Raw genomic sequence first — 19,413 nt, forward strand, 5'->3', positions numbered from 1 at the left:
TTTTGCATGACGTGAGGATCGCATTGTTTGTGGTATCTTTGCCGAATTTTTTTTTAAATTACGCGCGCGCCTTAGACCGGTATAAAATACGTTCATGTGGACGACCACAGCGTGACTACTGGAGATAATTAGCAGCCGTTGAAGTGGCGCTGCTTCAGGCAACACTTCAAGTTGGGCAATTGCACACGATGCCAATGACAACAATATGACAATAAATACGCTGGCAGCAAATACGACATTAAACCCTATAAACCTCACACTAAGAAAAATAACCAAATAGGGTAACGTAACTATCCGCTGCCAAGAACAACATGAAATATGTGAGAAGATAGTATTGATTTTATTATTACAAAAATGGCATAAAAAAAACTTGCAGGACGCTTTACCTGTGCCTTCAACGGCAGAACTGAACAGCTTATTCGGACTCTGTTAGCATAGCCTTCTCAAACGCTAGCCAGTTTCGCTTCTCGGTAAGCACCGAACCTGAACCACACACAAGGAAAAAAAATCTGTGCACCTATAAATTGACGCTACAAAACTCTCCTAGCATCACTACTGCAGGTACAGTTGCAAAGTGCCCCTTACAACATAATGTTTTTTTGTGGATCGGTTGCGTACTCATTATGCTTCCGTAAAACAACGCATGCATCTGCGCATGTTCTCGATAACAATAATTACTTATACCGGAGTACTTTGTAATTGGTAGGCCCTTGAATTGACCACTCGTTGTGCAATCCACACGATTTGACGTCTGTTGTGCGTCTACGCTTCGGCCACTCCATATAACATGTGTTAATCACATTTTCCACGCTGCATATCATTCATATAGTGTTTTAACATGACATCGTACAAGATACACTATGGTCGAATCGTATCGGTCATGAAACTTGGAACGAGAATTGCTCGGAAAGCAATCGTCACAGACATCAACGCTCGCTGTGTGATTGAAACTCGACCAGGTGAGGAGGAAACAAAGAAAACCAGAAACTCAAACAAGTTTTCCTAAATACTCAGAGTTTTACATACGCCAATGTAAACCAGAAATGTACTTTACGGTTTATCTGACGCTACCCTGAACGGTTAATTACCCCATTTCTGGGCTGAGTGCTATAAATGGGGGCCGTATCCAGGCAATTAGCAATCTGGAATTGTGTTTTGTTCGGCGCATTGTCGGGTCAGCGAGGCATCGCCCACTTTTGCGTAGTGGTTTCGTAGGCATCTTCCGTAGTTTACTTATTTGCTCATGTGCTGTTTACTGGTGTATCACTGTAGAGCTGAACAGAATATGTAGCCTTCGCTGGCGCGCGACTGGCGTGCCCTCACCTTTAGTAGTAATAAAAAAGCTTGGATCATCTCCGCGAAGAGAACCCTGGTGGGATGCGAAGCAGCAGCATTGCGGATGGGTATTGTCATGGGTTGGAAGGCGCTAACGCGGGTGCTGCGGTCAACACTGGAAGATTCGTTTGAAGAGATGGCTGGCGTAAGGCTTGTCATTTATTCAGAGTGGATGCGAGCGCTGGACCGGAGCTGGTGCGCCTGTCGCCTTAACTACCACAGCCTTGTGATCGGAGAAGTAAACGCCTAGAGGTTGCTGCCTACATTTGACGTCGAAGTTGGCAAAGACCCGATCGATGCACGTTTCCCCTATTGTGGTGGGTAGTTCCCAGTCGGCCGACATGCACACATGCAGTGGAGTGAGTGCACGTCACGAATGTAATGGACGAGCCATTCCCCTCCTCCTTCTCCACTGACATCAACGTTGAAGTCTCCTGCGACTATAGCGTCGACATGCCTAGCCGCAACCAGCCAGGTCCAGACAGCACTGAACCTGTTCATTCGGCAAGTTGAGAGCGAGATACAGCAATACAGCGCGATGATCGCGATGTCGCCGACGCGCATGGCAACACACTCAGAGCAGGGGCGTCTTCGGGAGGTTACGAATCATTCTTCCAGGTCGCCTTCAGGTCAGCCGGTGGGGCCTGGTGCTTGCGGGCGGGTGCTTTGGCTGAGCGAGCGCGGCGCTTTCGAGACGATGCCGGCGACATTGCAGGTGGACGGCACCGTCGAGGATTCGCCGGCGTTGGCCTTCCGCTGTCGGCGCTTCCGCTCGACTTCCTTTGCTCACGTCTTGTCAGCATCATCCACGCGTCGTCTCCGATCTCGAACGCGAGTGGCCTGCTTGACTCGACCTCGTCGGTGTCGCTCTCACGCTACAAATACTTGCGTTCAGCTTCCCTGGCTCGTGCCTCTTCGGTGTTTGAGGCGCGATGCCGCCATTCGCGAATGCGATCGGCTCCTGTACCCCTCGCCCCACCGTGGTGGTCTAGTGACTAAGGTACTCGGCTGCTGACCCGCAAGTCGCGGGATCGAATCCCGGCTGCGGCGGCTGCATTTCCGATGGAGGCGGAAATGTTGTAGGCCCGTGTGCTCAGATTTGGGTGCACGTTAAAGAACCCCAGGTGGTAGAAATTCCAGGACCCCTCCACTACGGCGTCTCTCATAATCGTATGGTGGTTTTGGGACGTTAAACCCCACTTATCAATCAATCAATCAATCCTGTACCCCTCGGAACGCCGGCGACGGCCGGGTTAGACCAAATCGCTTTGGCGCATGTTTCGGTGGGCAAAGCAGTTCCGCTTTCCAGCGTCCTCTCCATCGCAGATAAATGAGCCGAAAGAGTGTTCATTCGATGAGCGCTCGAACGTTGCGAGTGTAGGAGAGGGTGTAGCGAGCGAGGCAAGACAGGAGGTGAGTGTGCGGCAGGTGAGGGAGAGAGTGACGTCACTGCGCACTGCGAGGGAAGGCGTGACCTACTTGGCACCGCCCCAGCACCTGCGGTGAGGGTAGCGCGGTGGGGTGCATTGACACGGCGACACAGACGGACAGCATTACAGAGGCTGGTAAAGAGCTGCTTCGCATCTATTCATATTTGGGCTTTCGCATCCTATATCCAGAGACGACATAGTGGACGGCTCAGGAAATTTCGATCGTCTGGTGTTCCTTAACGTGCGCTGACATTGAACAGTACTCGGGTCTCTACCATTTCGCCTTGGTCAAAATGCGACCGCTGTGGCCGAGATCAAACCTGTGACCTTTGGGTCAGCAGCCGAGCACCCTAGCCTAGCTCTGTTCCACCACGGCGGACATGTGCACCTTTTTTGCTGGTGAATGCCACATGTGAGGCAAAGAAATGCTGTACTCTAAGGTTGCCAAAGTAGGTTTTTCACACCTGCTGTCACGCTGCATGTATTTTCCTTGATTGGGAAACGTGAGTTTTTGAACTGTTGAGCTCTTGTGCTGGTAAAAAATTGTATTACAATTGCTTCATCCGCAATGTTTTCGGAGGATATTGAAAGTACGCTATTTAAAAAATTAAACAACCTTGCTTTCATAAATTTTCTTGTTGGTCTTTTTCTCTTGTGCACGTATTTTGCGATCCATAAAGGCGCAATATGAGCGCATATTTATCAAAAAGCGTATAAAACGTTAGCAAATAGAAAAATTCTATTTCGCGATATTTAGGGAAAATACGTACACGACGTCGTTACCGCTTCCGGTTGTGATGTCATTTTTTACTTTTCATAATTAGTTTGCTGTTAGTTGTACCCTCCATACTTAGATCGTGACGGTTGCAAGGAGTTGCCAACTACTGATGATGTAGTCGTAGGTCTGCCCAGAGAGCTGGAGCCAGCCAGAGTCTTGGGGAAATGTCGAAGAGAGGAGTCCGAAGCTGTTAACAGTAACTTTTATATACATTATTTACAGGTAGCGTGTTAGTACATGAAGTGAGCAACATCATGGAAGCTCTCGATGGAAGCCTGATGAGAGCTTATGGCAGCTTGTCTCGAGGGTCTCGACGCTCGTGTTTTGTGTCCTGGCCTTCCCAGGAATCTCTGCAGGAGCAAACAATGGAGCCCCGGACACTCCAATCAAAAAGCCATCTTCGTCTCTGCCCCCAAAAGGAGAAGGTGAAACACCACCTTATGTAGAACCCAGAAAAGAGGGTAGAAACACGCCCAGTTCGTCCCGACGGAGAAAACACTGCACAACGTGCACGACACAGCACAGCGCGAAGACGTTGAGTCCTACGTGCAAAACAACTCTGTAGTTCGTTGTAGTGAAGATTGTGGGGCACCGAGCAGACCACGCTTAGTGGAAACAGCGGCATGAATGCACCACGTAGAACGTGGTAAATGTGCACAGGCACACGGGTCCCAGACGCTCGGCTCATTGTCCGGGGCACCTTGCCGTGCAAAGCAAGCCGCCTGGACGACCAACCGCTTTTCCTAATATATCAGTCGGTCAGACATGTTCAAACATTTTACGAAGGGCACAGACGGCCACGGATAATTAGAACAACTTGAATGTTGTCGCCTCTCTTGGTGCATCTCTGGAAGCGCTGACCCGAAAGAAATCACGGTAGGCTCAGCCAAGATGTCTCATGCGTTCAAGGGAAGCCAATCCAGGAAGTCCGATCAGGACGCTGGATACAAAAGTTTTCTATGCATGTTACGATACTAGTTTATATGTACATTGGAGTGACATCAAAACCATATCTCTGATAGAAAAAATTTCGATGCCGGTGTCTGCACCATTGGTTGCGAGCAATGAATCAGCTTTGTCCGTGAGTGAAAATTTGTGGTAGATGCGAACGAAGAAATAGTGAAGAACTTTAGGTTCATGTGGGAATAGAACCCAATACTTCTGCATGGCAGGCAGGTGTTCTACCATAAAGTTACACCCATGCTCGAAATAGCATGCTCAAGAACACTGTGCGAATGTCACGCCATGCGAGTAGTGTCCATAACACATGCAATATTGCGTGGTGGAAGGATAGAATCTCACCAGACGTAGCAACATTCAAATTGCACAACGGCGTGTTGATTCAAAGACCCACCAATAACCACATAAGTAGGCTCATTTAATCTTCATCATCAGCAACAGCATCAAGAACGCGTGTAGCTACACAAGTGCGCTTGTTGCTTAACGGACGCACTGAGAGGACTGCGTCGTAGTGGGTAGTTGCCAGGTCTATTTGCACTAGGTTTCCTAGCGTAGTAAGGAAGGCACCCGATGCTGATTGCTATACGTCACTTACCTGGGCGAGATGGTAAACTTTCCGCAAAGAATACGTCAGCCTCAAAACGACGCACGTCCCTTCAGTGAAGCCCGAGACGCCCTCGCAAAACACAGCGAGAGGATGAACAATCGCATCAACTTTGACCCTGGGTCATCGAAACGAAATTAGCCGCACCCAAAAGACAATTTCTGTGAGTCTTGGCATATCCGAATGACACCTTGAAATATTTACCGCTAAACTTGGATCCTGCCGAGCGTGAATGTACAAGGTCTCCGGAGTTTATGAGGGAGACAATGCATTCAAGGAGAATGGTGGGGTAAATGGAAACAACTACTCAAAAACGCTAGCATCGGACATGGCTGGCTTGAAGAAAAGGTCGAAAGGACGTCGAAAGGGAAGGCCAGTTTGTAATATTAAAAACTATCGTCAAAATATGTATCAAGAGTTTGTGTAATATAATTTTTTTCTGCATGAGAGTTTTCTGTAAGATACGTTTTCTGGGTTTTTTGATTTTTTAAGAACAATAAACTTTCGTATATGTTGCCGTTATGAAAATCTTACAATATAAACTCTAACATTATGACAATTCTCATATGTATGTGCTTGTTTTCTTATTGTGTGATGCTACCCAAAAAGTTTAAATTGTGGCTTACTACAATATAAAGTTGAAAGTGGCATGTCTCAATAAAGCTTTTGCATATGGCAGCATTCTGTGCAATGGGGGGCATGCTTTAAATCAGGAGGAATCGAGCGCATGCGCGTGGAATCTTTTCAAACTTTTTTATGCATGCACTACGTAGTCTGGAGGGAACAGTGCTTTGGAACACAATGGTCTAGACTACACTCCCCTCATATTAGATTCGTCCAAGCGCTGCTAGAGCCTCTCTATGTAAATATTTATCAGATTGCCATAACGAAGAAGCCTTATTCAAAACTTGAAATTAAATTTGATGATATTTTCCCCTCTAATGCGAAACAACTGCCCCTTCGATATTTAAATAATCGGTTACAAGATTACTTGACTCATCTGTCCATAAACAACATTATTGCGACGGATGAATTCGTATTGAACGAAAAGACTGGAGTAGGCATCTTCTGTACTTCTCTCGATTGGCCTTTTTCAGTTCGATTACCAGACTACACGCCTACATTCATCGCTGCATTATTTGCTATAATTCTAGCGCTTCGTAAACTTCCTGCAAGCGAATGAGAAGCGGTCATACTTACCGATTCTCTCTCAGTATGCACTGCACTATGTACAGTAAAAGATTTGACAATATTTAGTATGATTAGCAGTTTATTACCAACAAACATAAAAAATTTTCACTTGCTAAGGATGCCTGGCCACTGCGGGATTTATCCAAGTGAGATGGCAGACTCATTAGCCAAAGCATCTTTAAGCGGACAACTCTTACCTATTTTACCTGATTTCGCCTATGTAACAGCACTCAGACTTGAAGTGCTTGTTTTCACAAGGAAATAGAAAAATTCTCTTTGGATAAAGTCAGAGACTTCGTGCATTTAAGATTTTGCTGGAACAAACGGTGGTGTGTATCTCGGCAGTTAAAAATTACAATCACCAGATTACGATGCAGAATTCCGCACCTGAATTACTACCTGCATAAAGCAGGACTATCAGCATCTCCGTTATGTCTCTTTTGCAAGGAATCAGAATTAATAGATCATTTCTTTTTATCCTGTCTACGATATTCCCATAAAAAAAAAAGATACCTGGTCGAATCAACTAAGAAGCTAGGTTTTAAAATAAACGTGGAAGTAATTTTATTCTTCGGAGAGATTACATTAGGTTACAGCCACAGGAAGGTTTACTCTGCCGTGTGTGCGTACATAATTGCAACAAAAAGATTACACTGTTAGTCTATTTTTATTATTATTTACGGCTACGAGACTACCTGAATGCCTGACTTTGCACACTTGATGATCCTGCCGCCCGGTTCTTGGCCGATCCTTCTTTGTGGGCGAGTGCCAGCAAAGCTGAAGGCTCATCATCTTCATCATCAGTGCAGCAACATGCGTGCCTTTTGTATTGTGTGGCCAGTTTTGAACCACGAAGTCTGAGCTAATCACATTTTCTGACACCCGACGGCAATTTGCGCTTGTATAACGTAATAATAGGGTGTTTTAGAGTAGCGCACCGCAAGCCGTTGCGGTGCGGTCGTGGCCCCTCCGCATGCGTCGTGACGGGAGCAGCCGTTCACGTCTGCAGCCAGCCAGCAAAGAAATTCGAAATAGCGGGCGGCGTGCGTGGCCCGCCAACGCTGATTTCGAGGCTACGGTGTCACTGAAATTGTGCGTTGTGACTTGCAGAAGGGCAAATGCTATTCTAAAACTTATAGGGCGCAGGCTATGCTGGCAACGCCCGCAGCACCTGCAAACGTTATTCTAAAGCTTCCAGGTGCTGTGATATTACACGCATTGTGAAGCCCGTATACAGGATGCGTGTGTTTGTAATGCATGAAAGCCACTTTCACGGCATATCCAATTAGAGAGAGCTTTTTTTACGGTATATTCAAGCAGACACGTGGCTCCTGCTTGCCACCCAAACGGCACGGGTTCATTTCGTATTCGGAACCGAAAATTTTCGTTATTTGTGTCTTTGTTGATTTTTCTGTCACGAAAGCGAGGATGTTCCTAGCCCACAACCAACGACGCCCACGCCGATGCCAACGTCGGAATTTGTGCGAAACGAGCTCTTTGACCCTGTCGCAGCAAAGATGAGGCACTAAAAGAGCATGCCTTCACTGCCTTCGCCCGGTGTTCAATTAGTTTCTACCCTCATCATGTTTCCAACGGTCAGAGTCCGCCCTGATCTCGCATTTATAGCACTTTCCCTTCAAGATCCCTGAATGCAACATGCGGTAGTTCCTTTTGAATGCGAAGCATTTCTTAGCGAACTTCAACGACTTTAAGCGTATCTATCTATCTATCTATCTATCTATCTATCTATCTATCTATCTATCTATCTATCTATCTATCTATCTATCTATCTATCTATCTATCTATCTATCTATCTATCTATCTATCTATCTATCTATCTATCTATCTATCTATCTATTTATCTATTTATCTATCTATCTTTCTATCTATCTATCTATCTATCTATCTATCTATCTATCTATCTATCTATCTATCTATCTATCTATCTATCTATCTATCTATCTGGCCGCATACGTTTGGGTGTAACTGAATTCAGGAACAGCGCAACCTACAAGTAGTTACTTCGAAACTACGGAAGCGAAAAAACAAGGACAGGTTATGTCCTACCAACTTGCCCAAGCTTTCACGCTTCATAACATTTGGGTGCCCTCGTAATCACCCCCTTAACTTGGCATGAACCAAAATTAGCATGGGAGGGTAAGATGGTTTGACGAGTATGACGCTCTTGTCAAAACGTGATTAACGTCACCTTGCCGTCGCGTACGTCGTCAAACACTTCCCGCCAGACAGTGGCACATGCACATGGGCGAGTATGTGCCACTGAAATGCGTGTATATACCACATGTGATTGATACCTATAGTGTCTACTTGTGAGGAACTACGAGAACTGTCATGGGCAATTTTAATGCGTAAGTGTTAAGAAACACCCGACATCGGTAGCAGTCGACCCGACGAATGCAGAGAATAAGTGTTGGAGTCCTAGCTGAAATCGAACCCAGGCATTTTGCGTGGCAATGAAGCATTCCACCACAGAGCTACGCCGGGTCTCAGAACTACTTTTCAAATAGACTCTAATCTTCGTGAAACGTGAATAGTAATTGCAGAGCTGCATACCCAATTTTGTAAACATTACATATGCACTTCTTTGATACAGCCGTCATGTTGGGTTAACATTAATTGTGGGTAGTTGTCATGCACTGAAGTTGATTTATGTAGCAGTGTCAAGGGCCAGTTTCCTCGCGAGAATCAGCGCTTCATATCGCCTTCTGGTGTGGCTAATACGCATGTTACTTTTGATATCGCTGTGCAAGTGCAAAAAACTGGTTATGTAAACATCTACAACTCTTCAAGATATGTCTGTGCGTGCAACACTGTACATGCATTTAGCGTCATTTCATGACGTGTCGCTTAATATAAAAAATTTCGACACGCTCACTTTCCTTTTGCATGCTTCGCATAATGTCGATAACCAAGGTACGTGGGATCTGCTGAATTTTCATTTGCTTTTCTACTTCATGTATGGCCCCTAACCATGCTCATTATTTCCACTTTGCGCGAAGTTATATTTTTTGTGGGCGTTTTTGAAGAATTTTTTTTAAGCATGTATTCTCTTAAATATCAGGACAGACTCTCAAACGGCAGATCGAGCTCAAGTTTATAAGATTTGTGGGGGAAAATGATGTTTTAAAAGCATGTATTCTCTTAAATATCAGGACAGACTCTCAAACGGCAGATCGAGCTCAAGTTTATAAGATTTGTGGGGGAAAATGATGTTTTAGTAATTACAATGCGATGTCAGTCGTCATGTGCGCACTGTAACATCGTCGTACTCTTCTCTTGCAACTCAAACGTTGTTACAATGGCTCTCATAAGTGAACTTCTTTTAAAGCCAGCCTTGTCAGTCAATGCTGCATTCCGTTGGATATCTGTGGTGACTTGTGTTACCTACTAGGGCCCTTTAACAGGCAGGACGCATAAACGATATTACTTCGGTTGATAGAACGGCGCTTAGTTACGGACTCATTCTGTGTTATCGTGGATTGCAATTAATATATTCTCTGTTGCAAAACGTGCCCATTTTGCCGTATTGTGGCTTGTAAATAACATTTCCTTTGTTCTAAAACATTTTAAAAACATGCGATGAAAGCTAGAACTTAAAGACTGCCCTGCGTGAGCATAAATACTACATTATTTTTCATTAAATTTGTGTGCTTGGGGAAAGCTGATAGCTTCAACCAGTTATTATTTACATGATTTACCGACTGATTGAAATTTTTCGGCATGTCATCAGCAGAAAAGCACGTGTTTCAGTATAAAACTATCGTACTAGGCAAATTAAAATCATTCTAGTAAACGTAGGGCAACGCTTTCTTTCTCTGCCTCCTTTTGCGTTTGTCCTTGCGCTGATTCGACATACTTACTGGCCATGGTGCAGATTGTGTATTACCTCCTTCTATTCCCTTCAATTGTCAAAACACCCGTGTCTAGGCCTAACACACCTTTCGTTTTTTTTTTTAGTCATGGCGAAAATTAGGTGCTTTTTAAGCCATGTTTTTAGGTAAAGCATACGCACATGCGTGTTTTCAAAACACTGAGAACATGTTGATATTGTCTTTTATTCTTTGTTTTATTTGCTCGTTCTTGCCTTCTCTACATTTGTCATACGATTGCGCGTTTGCATGTACCTAAGTGTCTGTAACATTGTGGTGCCTCCAGGGAGGCTAGTGGTGGCAGAAATAAATGCCGTGGTGCCGGTGCTTTCTAGCTTATATGTTCGTTGTCTGCAATTAGTCTTCTTGTTTTCAACCATAAAGTTCAACGAAGAATTGGGAAATGAAACGTTTATTGCAGACATGACGTATAGCACAAGAATAAATAGTCAGACATCGCGGCACACCTTGTCATAAACAGCAAATATACCGCCTACCCGTCTCGCCCAGACGAAGCGCGACACCAGCAGATGACTTCAACGACAATTCCTCCTTTCTGCTGGAACGCGTTGCAACTGATGCTGCATGTTCGTGCTAACAAAAAGGAAAAAAAAGATTACCTGTAACTATTCTTGGTGAGTCCTAACTTGTCACACATGGAGCTCCCCAAATACGCTCGTTTCAATGTAAATATACTGCATCTATGGAGTCGTGGGAAGAGCGACGCTTCATAAGAGCGTGGGCGTTTATGTTTAACTGGGGTTATGTGTTGTTCACGCGGTGGCCCACCACAAAAAAAAAAAAACTGACAGGTCATCTTTTTCGTTGTTGGGTCGACATGGGTCCGAAAGTTTACATTTTAGATTTGATTGATTATTTAAAAAGTTTGTGCATATGCTACCCAGTAGCCCGAAAGTTTTGAACTTCGTTTTTTACTAACTGCATAATTTAGGAGGAAAAAATTGAACTTATTCTATAAATAGAGACAAATTTTCTTCCTTGTCTTCCTCGAAGGTTAACGACGATATCAAAACACAAACGTTTAAGTTACGAAGAGAATCTTCTTTAAAAAAACGTACGCGTAATGAAGAGTGAAGCAGCATTGTTTGAAGCCTGTGGGCCGAAGCAAACTGTTCTTTTGAAAAATGTCTGAACACGTCACATGTAATACTGTTCCTAGATTTTAAATTTTTTCCTCTTAGGGCATACCAGTGAGTGTTTCATAACTTGGTAACCTATTACAACATAATGTTTGCAATATTGTCTGCCAATACCGTTGCTGTACCTCAAAAATATTTCATTAATTAGCCTGAGACTTTCAAGTTTGTGGACAGTTAAGCCTATTGAAAAATTGAGAATAAAAAAAGTCAGCCTAAATTTTTCCTATAATCTCTCAAAAAGATCTTCACAAATCCTGGAAAAACATACTATGAGGAAACATGTTGAATTATGTTACTTTCAGCGAGAATATTACGGGTACGAGTTCCAGCTTTTCGAGTTTGCACTAAGACAATAAACACATGACAAATGAACCGAAAAAAAGTTGGCTTGAGCTTCCGAGTTGTTTGAACGTGAACATATTCGCAAAGAAAAGGCAGTTTTAATAAATGGGAATGATCATTGAGCACGGCCTTCTAAAATACGCAAATTTTCTCTCAATGTCGGGGCTTGAGATCCCCCTCTTATTGCCACCTTGGTTACCGACGTTCTCGCATGAGGCAGCTATGACAGTCATATGTTTTCAACGCATTGGCTCAGTACACTTAAATGGGAATAGGCTGCGAAAGCCACAGCCAAAGCATAAAGCATATTGAATTCAAGTAAGACTGCTGCCACCGGCTGAACCCGAAAACGGTTTATCATTTTCATCCGCCGGTTGCCTACTCCACAATTAAGCGCTTGCCCCCTCTTGATGGCAATGTTTGATATCATGTGGCTTCAACTCTAAGAAGCGGTAAAAATCTGCATTTTGAACATATATTAGTTAACACTAACGAAGCAGGAAACCTCACTTGGTTTTTGAGCTCGGTTGTGATTAAGCCGGCATCCGAAATGATGGCGCAGAAGGCCATATGGCTGAATAATGTCAAAATGTTCTACGCAAAGCCGATGACCTAGAAGCAATTCGTTATTTTAGGATTGCTTTAGTGCGTATTGTTGCCAGGTGTGCCAGGTGTTTAGTTAAGCCTATTTAACGTTACAGATCATGGTCGTGTTTTCTTAGGGTCAACCCCGCTGTCAGTGATTTGGGAAACGTGCAATGTTTTAAACACAACATGTCTTTCGTTGAACGCATTCCTCAGCTTAAGAATGAAGAATGGAGGAGACCTCTTCAGGTGTCCATGCTTTATTTTCCGAGGTCCTATGGCCGTGTTGGAGCATTTTATTTCATCTCTTTCTCTGCAAATATGTACCGATTGCCTGAGTGTGTGTCACTATGTACTGGATTTTTGGTACTAAAGCTTAGCGAAAAGCACCGGAAATGCGTCTTTACAGAGATGTGTTCCTCAAAGTGCCAGAAGAGCTTTTGTTTTGTAAATATGGTCACGTTAAAGCGACTGAGAAGCAGAAGCCCACTTAGGTCAATTTGTCATGTTTTTATTGTTTTAGTGCTAATTCGAAACGCTGGGACATGTGCTCGTAATATTCTCACAGCAAATAAAACATTGCAACGTATTTCTTCAGATTATTTTTTCATGATCTGCGAGGGTCTTTTTGTGGAATATAAAAAATTAAGATAAGGTCTTTTCAATGTTACATTATTTTTAGGCTTAGCTCGCGAAAATCTACAGTGTGGTGCCATTTATTGAAATATTTATTTGAGGTACTGGGAGAAGATATGGTAATCAATATGTTGTAATATGTCACAAATTTATGAGACACTCGCTGGTTTACCTTAGAAGAAAAACAATCTCAATTGTAGCAACGTAAAAAAATGTCCTCTGTGCAGACATTTTTCAAGAACAGTTTGCTTCAGTCCACAGGCTTCAAATAATGCGGGTTCACTCTTCAATGTGCGTAAATTTATTTTTAAAAAGACAATCTTCGTAACCTTAATATTTGTGTTTTTACATCGTCGTTAACTTTCGAGATTGACAAAGAACAAATTCGGTCCCTAAATACAGAATAAGATCGATATTTTTTCTACCAGACTATGAAGTTATTAAAAGAAAACAAAGTTCAATTTCGGAATAGTGGGTGGTATGCACACAAAACATGAAATAATCAATCTAATCTAAAATATCAACTTCCCGACCCATGTTGATCTCTCGGGGAATCCCCCCGCACAAAACATTGCTCTTGCTGTTTCGACGTATGCATACCTTAAGAGGAAGCGAAGATGAGAAAACCACCATTTTATTCGCACATACGCCGTTCTACCGCCATCGTTAAACCGTGAATTCTAATACGTTATGATTGAGAGGAACAATACCATGCCTCGTGGATGTGGTACGAAATAAATTGTGTTTGCATTTCAATGGCACAAAATAAATTGTGTTTGCATTTCGATGGCACCTTTGCTTCCGCTTACCGGCCTGCATCACCGCGGCTGCAGGCACTTGTAATTAACAGGGGGAGCAAGCTCTTTTCCTTATTCACACGCAATCACGGTGCCCTCAGAGGGCTAGTCAGCACGCGCACGGGAGTCAGTGTCACCCACGGCGTCCTTGGATGTTTGGGTCGCTGGCGTCGATGTCTTCCGCCAGTCCTGTATCCAGAGTGCGGCGGTCAGCAGGAAAGAGCACAGCACCATGCAACCCATCAAACGAAAAAGGCCGTCATACGATCCGTAGCTGTCTCGGAAGAAACCTGAGCGGAATGGGAAAAAGAAAACGTGACGGCGAGGACACCTAAGTGACATAGAAACCAGTCGGCAAAAGCAAATGTATTTAGCGTGACGGCACGTCTGAAAGAGCGGTTCGCGCTTACTTATCTTGTTTCTGCCTCATTCGCTGCGTGCAGGTGACGTTTACGTTGCTACCTGAGAGCTTTGTTTTCGGGATTCACGTTTCTATTCATGGTGTGCTTTCGTTGTCTCTCAGGAAACGCAAAACTGCGTCTATCCTTCCAGTTTGTTCTTCGCTCTTTCCTACCAAATGGTACTAGTTTGCTCGGTGTTCTTGTCTGCAAATGCATAGTTTCCCCGTCTTAAATGCCTGTACAAACGGTGCGATAAATGCCTCGAACATCGGGATGGTAGCCACAAAAAAAATTGCGAAAGATAATTTGAACAACAGAAAGTCGTTGTACTGCGGAACTTCCAAAGCAATGCCCGCAAAAATATTTCTTCTTTCGTCTCAGTGTACACAATATGAAAACAAGATTTCATACTTCTAGAGCCTTAAAGTGAATGAGATACAAAACATGAACCCGAAGAAAAGAGATGCCCCTTTTCAAGTTTGCAAAAAAATGTCTTTTTTTGCTTATTTCCTTTTGGAAGACGAATCAATCTGTGTCTTTGCTAAAATCGCACTCAACTTGCGCAGTGGAATACGTAGAAACAGATATAGGGGCAGCATTTCCGGAGCGTAGTTTTCAAGCTTGCTGGTGGCCAGACGGTTCAGTCACGCGGGGGGCACTTTGGCTGAGTACGCAGTCTTTCAGCTTAACTGACTTATGACGAATAGGTATGCCTGCATCCTCCCCACCCGGAGCTACAATGAAGTCACCTCAATTTCTGCCTGCTACGGCAGCTCCATCACTCAGTCAAATTCTACCGCTACCTCTGTCTCTGGCAGTGAGCTTGTTCATCAAACTATCACCCATTGCCTCTGCTCTAAGCTCTCATACATGCTCTAGCACCGGCAGCATTCACTGCCTTCAGTACACGATATGATGTTGCCGACCTCAGCGCTTTAATGAAACATCTCGGCGATGGTGAATGCAACGCTACTTTCAAGTTTTTTTTTTCTTTTTTTTTCAGTGTGATGAATTGTTATTCCCATATGTACGTTCGCCACCATGCACGTTTTTAGCGCATACTTCCAGAGGTTACAAAATGGTTCTTTTTCTAAATATGTTGCTTATTGTTAAACGCTTCAGTTTGTCTTGATATAACGTTTTTGCTGTGAAAAAGAAAGCTGAAGCATCAAAAACAAGCGTTCGTAATAGATCAAGCACATGGTTCAAGAATAGCAGTATTAATAGTGATTCACATAAACTTGCCCAAGCAACCACGTTAGCTATTAATAGTGAGTTCAAAAGAGATTGTATCACTAGTTCTGATACAAATTAAATTATTGTGTTCAACCCTAAAGAATAAACTGGTAACAAAAAATCATGAAGAATATATGCTTATTGGAACTCATACTTGTTCATGAATTCCCAACAGTGGCTAAGAGATCGACAGCGCAAAAGTAAACAGTGGCTTTTACCAATACCCTAACACTTCTTATAGTATCTCTGTCCCAGTTTTTTCCTCGTCGTCATGTTGACTCTAGCGGGTTACGTCAGCATGTATATAGTACGGGCACATTTCGTGCTATCGCTCAAGCGCATCTGCGGCTGAGCGCTGTTGTAAGATTGACACATATGTGAGAATCACTCAAGACTATGGCTACACCTTCAAAGGGGATGCATAAAATACTATTTTTTTTTTCTTGTAAAAGCACTCACCATTAGCGTTGAAAATATGTAGGCCCGTGCGCTCAGATTTAGGTGCACGTTAAAGAGGTGGTCGAAATTTCCGGAGCCCTCCACTACGACGTCTCTCGTAATCATATGGTGGTTTTGGGACATTGAACCCCACATATTAATCAATCAATTTAGCGTTGAAAATAGTGAGACAGTAATTTAAGCTGTGACGAACGCGCTGCGATTTCAGATATCCGCAGTGGCTGTACGCACTTCGGTGTGCTATCGAGTGCAAGAAAAACAGCCAGAACGTCGGTGTACTATCGAGTGCAAGAAAAACAGCCAGAATGTTGATTGCTGGTACGCGAAGTCATTCACCCTAGCTTAAGCCCAACTTCATGGACACTGAATCATGCCGAAACTACGCAGGTGGAAAAATTCATCGGACGCGAATTCGTGAGCAACTTTAATGCCTAGTTCACACTGAAACATCCGCTTTCTACAGCGACCGAAATTCCCCTGCCGCCGAAACACAGCGTCGTTCGCATTGGACGCCCCCCGCGCCGCTGAATATGCCATCTACTACGGGGCGAACGCGGGATGGATGCGCTGTCACCCGGTTGTTGTGGCGGCTCGCAAACGCTACTACGCTATCCGGTGGTGTATACTTCGACGATTCTCGTACGCAGGAAGCAAGAAAAGACAGTACTGCTTACTTTGCAGGCAAGTGGCTCTCTTGTAATGCACGAAGAGCAGAAAAACCACAGACGCCAGCGGCGTTGGTGGGTTCGTTTTTTTCTGCAAGACCGCAACAAGCTCGGTCACGCCAACAGCAAGCTCGGTCACCTCTTTCAAGAAATACGGAGGCGAAGTAGGCACAGAGTAGGTTAAACTCCCGCTGGTTTCAACATTCAGTTACGTGCACTGCAGCATGACAAGTGAGTAGGGCTTGGTCGCATTTTTCAAAATTCCTTGACTAGCGCTCCTATTGGTCCGCGGTGACCGATTCGGCGGCAGACGCCGCAAAAATCGGTCCGAGAGCGATCGGCGCGGAGAGGGCCCTTTCGGCGGATCTCGCCGCCACCGAACCGGATTCGGAGCACTTTCGGCGGCCGGAATGCTCAGTGTGAACGCGGCCTAACAGGAACGCTTCGACACATGACCTGGACTGGTTAGAGCGATACGCAGCGCGAAGCACTGGACCCTGTTGCCGCTATAATACCTCGCTATGCTCGAATAGTATGTCGGCATCAGGCCATAGTCAGTGGGGTGGGACGAGGGAGAGGTCTAGAAGCCCGGGATTCCCCCTGAATTCGGATGGAGTGGGGTGTTTTACCGAGACCAAATAATCAAAATAAATCATTCTCAAAGCCTTCAACAGGTGCCCCCCCCCCCTCTTTCTCTCGAAAAAAGATTCTGGCTACAGGCCGGGCGGGCACACAATGGTTACATCTTGGCAACAGAGCCCAAAGCTACGTGGTGCTAGCATCAATTAAACTGTTTCTGGACACGCTGCAAACAATCGTTATTGCTAATCTTGCTGATGACTGTACTTTTGTTGAAGTATTGCCCTATCATTGTATCACACCTATCGATATTGCAGAGAGATGGGACGAATCTACGCAGAGACCTGGCATCAACGCCGTTTTCGTATCAGCAAATAACGCCCTTCTATCTCTGCAAGCACGGTGAACTGATAAAAAAGAACAGCACTAGAGTTTGTTTGAGCACGAATACTTACTTGGCTTATAGGTTATTTTACACACTGTTCTAGCCAGATCAATCTGCAAGCCGCGAACACGTACCGCTTATCACAACTCACTATGGGATCGGTACATAAATACAGGATTAAGCTGCGAAAGTTAAGCTCTAAATACATCATAATTAAGATGGCCAACGGAAACTATCTATGCAAGAATCGATCAATCAGCTTTTATTTTTTTAAACTATTGAGCACACTCACAAAGCCAGTTCATTGAAGGCGTTGATCGGCATGACCAGATTGCGGCACCGCATCTACGTCAGACCACTTGCTCTGGATGTGCCCCTGATTACAGAGTTCTCAGCGCATGACCGAAGTAGAGTGGAGCTTTGTGCTCAGGAGCCTAGAACTTGTACTACAACTCAGGGCTGTCTAGAGGGCCCATTACGCTGCGATGTGGCTCGGTCTACCCACTCCGACGTGGTAGAAGCCCGCTGCTCTACTGCCTTGAGGTAGTGCCCCTCAGAACCTCAATAAAATTCTGCCTGCCTGCCTGCCTGCCTGCCTGCCTGCCTGCCTGCCTGCCTGCCTGCCAGCCTGCCTGCCTGCATGCCTGTCTGTCTGTCTGTCTGTCTGTCTGTCTGTCTGTCTGTCTGTCTGTCTGTCTGTCTGTCTGTCTGTCTGTTGAGCGCAGCTTAGGTAAACAAATAAACTCTCTGTACCTTTACACGTGTTGGGACTGACTTTTTCTCCCTATGCATATCACTGTTTTCTTCTGATGTGGCAGTACTCGCTTTACCTGCTTTTTTGGTCAGTTGTGAATGGCACCTAAATTTGAGTACAATGCTTGAATTTTGCATAATGAAGGTAGCGGACGTGCGGCTTGACCAAGAGGGAAGAGAAAGACGAACGTGCTGCTAGTTATCCTTTGTGGTAGTACAACCGGTGTTCAGCTGTCGCGACTCCTGCCTGTAACACACCATTGTTTGAATTGGTGGAGGCGCGGCGTTGGGAGAGCCGCGACATCAACCCGTATCAGCCACCATGGCAGGTCACGGTAGTGCCCGGCTACGCAGTTCCAGGATGAAGACCAGGAGCACCCAGCAGCTCCACCAATTCAAAATCTTTTGATAAGGCGTGTACACGTAATTCCACATTAACTATATCCTTAATCGTTTTACATAGGGCCTTGCTATTTGTATAAACTACATGTATGTGTGCGGAAATGCCCCTGACCGTCGCATCTGTGGAATCAAACTGTTGAAGTGTGGTCAACGACCTCCGGGTTGTTGTGAAAAGTATTGATTGAAACTTATAGCGATAGCGGCTTATAAATGAGTGAGCACGATATTCATTTATCACTTTAATGGTGCGTTCTTAATCGAGGTGGGATATAGCAGCCTTGATTCTATGCCCTAAATAAAAATAAATTGCGTTCATGTTATAACAACAGCTGTTCGAGCACGATTACCACTCTTATTACACGGCATGAAACATAAGGCCAAAACACTCGAGACCATGGCCGCTAACAGTCTGAAAACAAGAAGAGTTAATTATTTTTGCAGTATATTTTACGGCAAACCCTAATCCGGAATAATAAAAACAATGCTTGAATTTTGTAGTTACCAATAATTGTTTTAACTATTACTTTATTCATAGTCATAGCTTCAGGGGCTACACACTTCGACCCTGCGATGTGAGCTCATCTAACACACTGGAGCCATTTTTTCCCCTGCAAACAGCGTCAAAAACCTTCCCCATTTGACACAATGCGAGGGCCATAAATGCTGATGTGGACTCGCTGAAAACCACAATTGTCGACCCGTGTGACGGGGATGATATATTGTTAAATCACTAAAAAAATAAAAAAACTCACATCATGTGAAAGATATTTTCTGAAGCTAAGAATATGGTAGCTCAAAAGAAGTGTATAAATACAGTGTACGCGC

The 19,413-nt window shown here is 44.4% G+C and overlaps 2 protein-coding genes across 6 annotated transcripts in view; one reads left to right on the forward strand and one right to left on the reverse strand.

Moving 5' to 3' along the window:
* The window catches only part of LOC142786393 (neprilysin-1-like), a 557,390-nt gene that overhangs the window by 284,031 nt on the left and 253,946 nt on the right, over window positions 1-19,413 (forward strand). Inside the window, exon 1 of one of the 4 annotated variants that reach the window (XM_075884069.1) lies at window positions 16,439-16,700. The exons of the other annotated variants lie outside the window; for them this stretch is intronic. The gene's annotated coding sequence lies outside the window, so the exon portion shown is untranslated. Of the gene's footprint in view, window positions 1-16,438; window positions 16,701-19,413 lie in introns of those variants that run through there. 4 annotated transcript variants of the gene reach the window in all.
* Window positions 10,585-19,413, reverse strand: part of LOC119168719 (uncharacterized) — a 46,591-nt gene continuing 37,762 nt past the window's right edge. For both annotated transcript variants that reach the window (XM_037420134.2, XM_075884072.1), the window contains exon 5: window positions 10,585-13,998. In XM_037420134.2, coding sequence (XP_037276031.2) covers window positions 13,814-13,998 — 185 coding nt within the window. In that variant the 3' untranslated portion in view covers window positions 10,585-13,813. The remainder of the gene's footprint in view (window positions 13,999-19,413) is intronic.

The sequence above is a fragment of the Rhipicephalus microplus genome, unplaced genomic scaffold, assembly GCF_043290135.1.
Source record: "Rhipicephalus microplus isolate Deutch F79 unplaced genomic scaffold, USDA_Rmic scaffold_23, whole genome shotgun sequence".
NCBI classification, from domain to species: Eukaryota; Metazoa; Arthropoda; class Arachnida; order Ixodida; family Ixodidae; genus Rhipicephalus; species Rhipicephalus microplus.